This window comes from Hypomesus nipponensis, chromosome 4 (genome assembly GCF_054491055.1).
Source record: "Hypomesus nipponensis isolate SF chromosome 4, ASM5449105v1, whole genome shotgun sequence".
Classification (NCBI taxonomy): domain Eukaryota; kingdom Metazoa; phylum Chordata; class Actinopteri; order Osmeriformes; family Osmeridae; genus Hypomesus; species Hypomesus nipponensis.
Genome location: NC_140364.1, coordinates 1700001 through 1702500, shown reverse-complemented (window position 1 = coordinate 1702500; position 2500 = coordinate 1700001). Strand labels below are relative to the sequence as shown.

At 49.7% G+C, this 2500-nt stretch overlaps 1 protein-coding gene across 1 annotated transcript in view; it reads right to left on the bottom strand.

Moving 5' to 3' along the window:
• csmd2 (CUB and Sushi multiple domains 2) overlaps positions 1-2500 on the bottom strand; it is a 228656-nt gene that overhangs the window by 92964 nt on the left and 133192 nt on the right. Inside the window, exons 13-15 of the mRNA XM_084695567.1 lie at positions 2477-2500; positions 519-709; positions 1-94 (exon numbers count right to left, since the gene is read on the bottom strand). The exon at positions 1-94 is cut by the window's left edge and continues 42 nt beyond it; the exon at positions 2477-2500 is cut by the window's right edge and continues 159 nt beyond it. Of these exons, the coding sequence (XP_084551693.1) occupies positions 1-94; positions 519-709; positions 2477-2500 (309 nt within the window). The remainder of the gene's footprint in view (positions 95-518; positions 710-2476) is intronic.

Sequence of the window (2500 nt, the reverse complement as noted above, 5' to 3'; positions counted from 1 at the left end):
CTGTCAGGAACTCGAGACGGGCTACATGGGCACTGGTGGTGATGGAAGGGGGCAGGACGTCCCCTGAGAACGTACCCAGGATTGGAGACTCCGCCTGGGGCAAGATGGGTCAAGCAGGTAGGGTTAGGGAGATGTGGACCCACACGTACATGTCTGTGACCTGTATATGCGCTCATAGAGAACTCATCGATGCGGCAGATGCAGGTAGAAATGCATGAAGGCAGAATGGAAAGACACTCAAATCAAACCTTGGCCCCGAGCATACACACCTGAACACATACGCGTAAACACACACACACATACACAGAGAGAGATAGACGCACAAACACATCACTGTCCTAGTGAGGACTAACAATTCACTCCCAAAATGGTGGCATCCCCAACCCTTAACCCTTAATGTCATTCTAACCCTAACACAAATTCTTACCCTAACCCCCTTTTTACCCCCTTAAAACCTGAACGTTGTGGGGCCTAAACACAATCACTCCCAACCCTCCCCCTCCCCCCAACACACACACCTTGCCCCCATCCTTGATGGAGAGGAAGTCAAACTGCTTCTCCATGCTGAGGTCGTTGAAGGCCAGGTTGATGCGGCTCTCTGGCTTGGTGATGATGAGCCACACGCAGTGCATGTTGTTCCCGTACTCCTGGGGGTAGTTAGGGGACAGCAGCACCCCCGACGGAGTGGTGAAGTTGAAGAAGCAGGAGACTGGAGGGGACAGTAGAGGAGAGAGGGAGGAGAAAGGGGAACGGGGGTGGGAGGGGGGAGGAAGAGAGGAGGGGGAGAGGATGACAGGGGCATGGCGAGAGGAGGTCAAACTTTCGCAGAACAATCAACACGCCTTATGACCACTATATATTAGCAAAATGTGAAATCAAAAATGTTTCCACAGGCCAACTACTACAACTTGCATGGCTGATGAAGGGGGGGGGGGGGGGAAAGGAGAGCTCAGCTGGCGGTATACGGCATGGTGGATGAAGGAGAGACCCCAGCCTGCACTGTGTGTGGACTGTGTGGAGTCCCATTCCTGCTAGTCTTCTCTGCTGGTCCAGCATCCCCCACCGACACGCAGCTATTTATTTTGAAGTTCATTCTGCCCTGTCTCAATTAAATGGTCTATTTTTACTGCTTATTACACCTGAGAACCTGCACGGACCTCCGGTGTGTGTGTGTGTGACATTTAGCTCTGTGTGTGAGTGTGCAGAGAGCTGGGTGTGTGGTCAGATTATCCCAGTGCTTTGCAGAGCAGAGGCTATGGATTTGCAAACAACAGTGGGGGCTTATTAACTAATTAAAGCAGGGGAAGACAAACAGGGAGAGAGAAACAGACAGAACGGATAGACTGTGTGTGTGAGAGAGACAGAGACAGAGAGAGAGAGAGAGAGAGAGAGAGAGAGAGAGAGAGAGAGAGAGAGAGAGAGAGAGAGAGAGAGAGAGAGAGAGAGACAGAGAGAGAGAGAGAGAGAGAGAGAGACAGAGACAGAGAGAGACAGAGAGAGAGAGAGAGAGAGAGAGAGAGAGAGAGAGAGAGAGAGAGAGAGAGAGAGAGAGAGAGAGAGAGAGAGAGAGAGAGAGAGAGACAGAGAGAGAGAGAGAGAGAGAGAGAGAGAGAGAGAGAGAGAGAGAGAGAGAGAGAGAGAGAGAGAGGGAGAGACAGAGAGAGAGAGAGAGAGAGAGAGAGAGAGACAGAGAGAGAGAGAGAGAGAGAGAGAGAGAGAGAGAGAGAGAGAGAGAGGTACATGTGCATCTCCTATAGAAGGGAGAGTGAATGACAGAGAGATAAGAAAGATAGTATAGAGAGAAAGTGAGAAGGAGAGAGGGAGGAAGAGAGAAAGATGGGGAGAGAAAGTAGAGAGAGAGAGAGAGAGAGAGAGAGAGAGAGAGAGAGAGAGAGAGAGAGAGAGAGAGAGAGAGAGAGAGAGAGAGAGAGAGAGTGCAGCTCACACTACTGCATTATTGATGAATACATGTTGAGACTCCGGGAAGCTGCACAGCCACATCACATGACAGTCAGCAGAGTGGCGCATTAAAACTATGACACTGTAAAAGTCTGTCTGGAACACGAACTGAGGAACTGAGCTTCACTCAAGACCTCGTACATCTGGGATGACACCAATGTTCTCCAGAGAACTTGTTCTTCACAACGTCAAGATCCACTGACCCTGACAGGAAGACAACTTTCCACAAATTAAAAACTGAGATTCTCAGTGCAGCTCGGGAATAAGGAACGTATGCTGTGCTTGGCTGCATGGCCGTCAGTGGTAGGCCTCCCATTACAGCAGTCATCTTCAGGACTACAAATTGACATGTCAGAAAACTACATGCCCCAATGTCATCTCGCCAAGGTAGAGAGTAGTGGCTCTCTTGGCACTTGTGGATATCATTTGGGTCTAGGGTTTTAATTATATTTTTGACACATCTAGAAAAGCTGAATATATTGTGGGTATGTGTGTGTGTGTGTGATAGGTCACTCACAGACACAGCTAGGCTTCTTCGCTG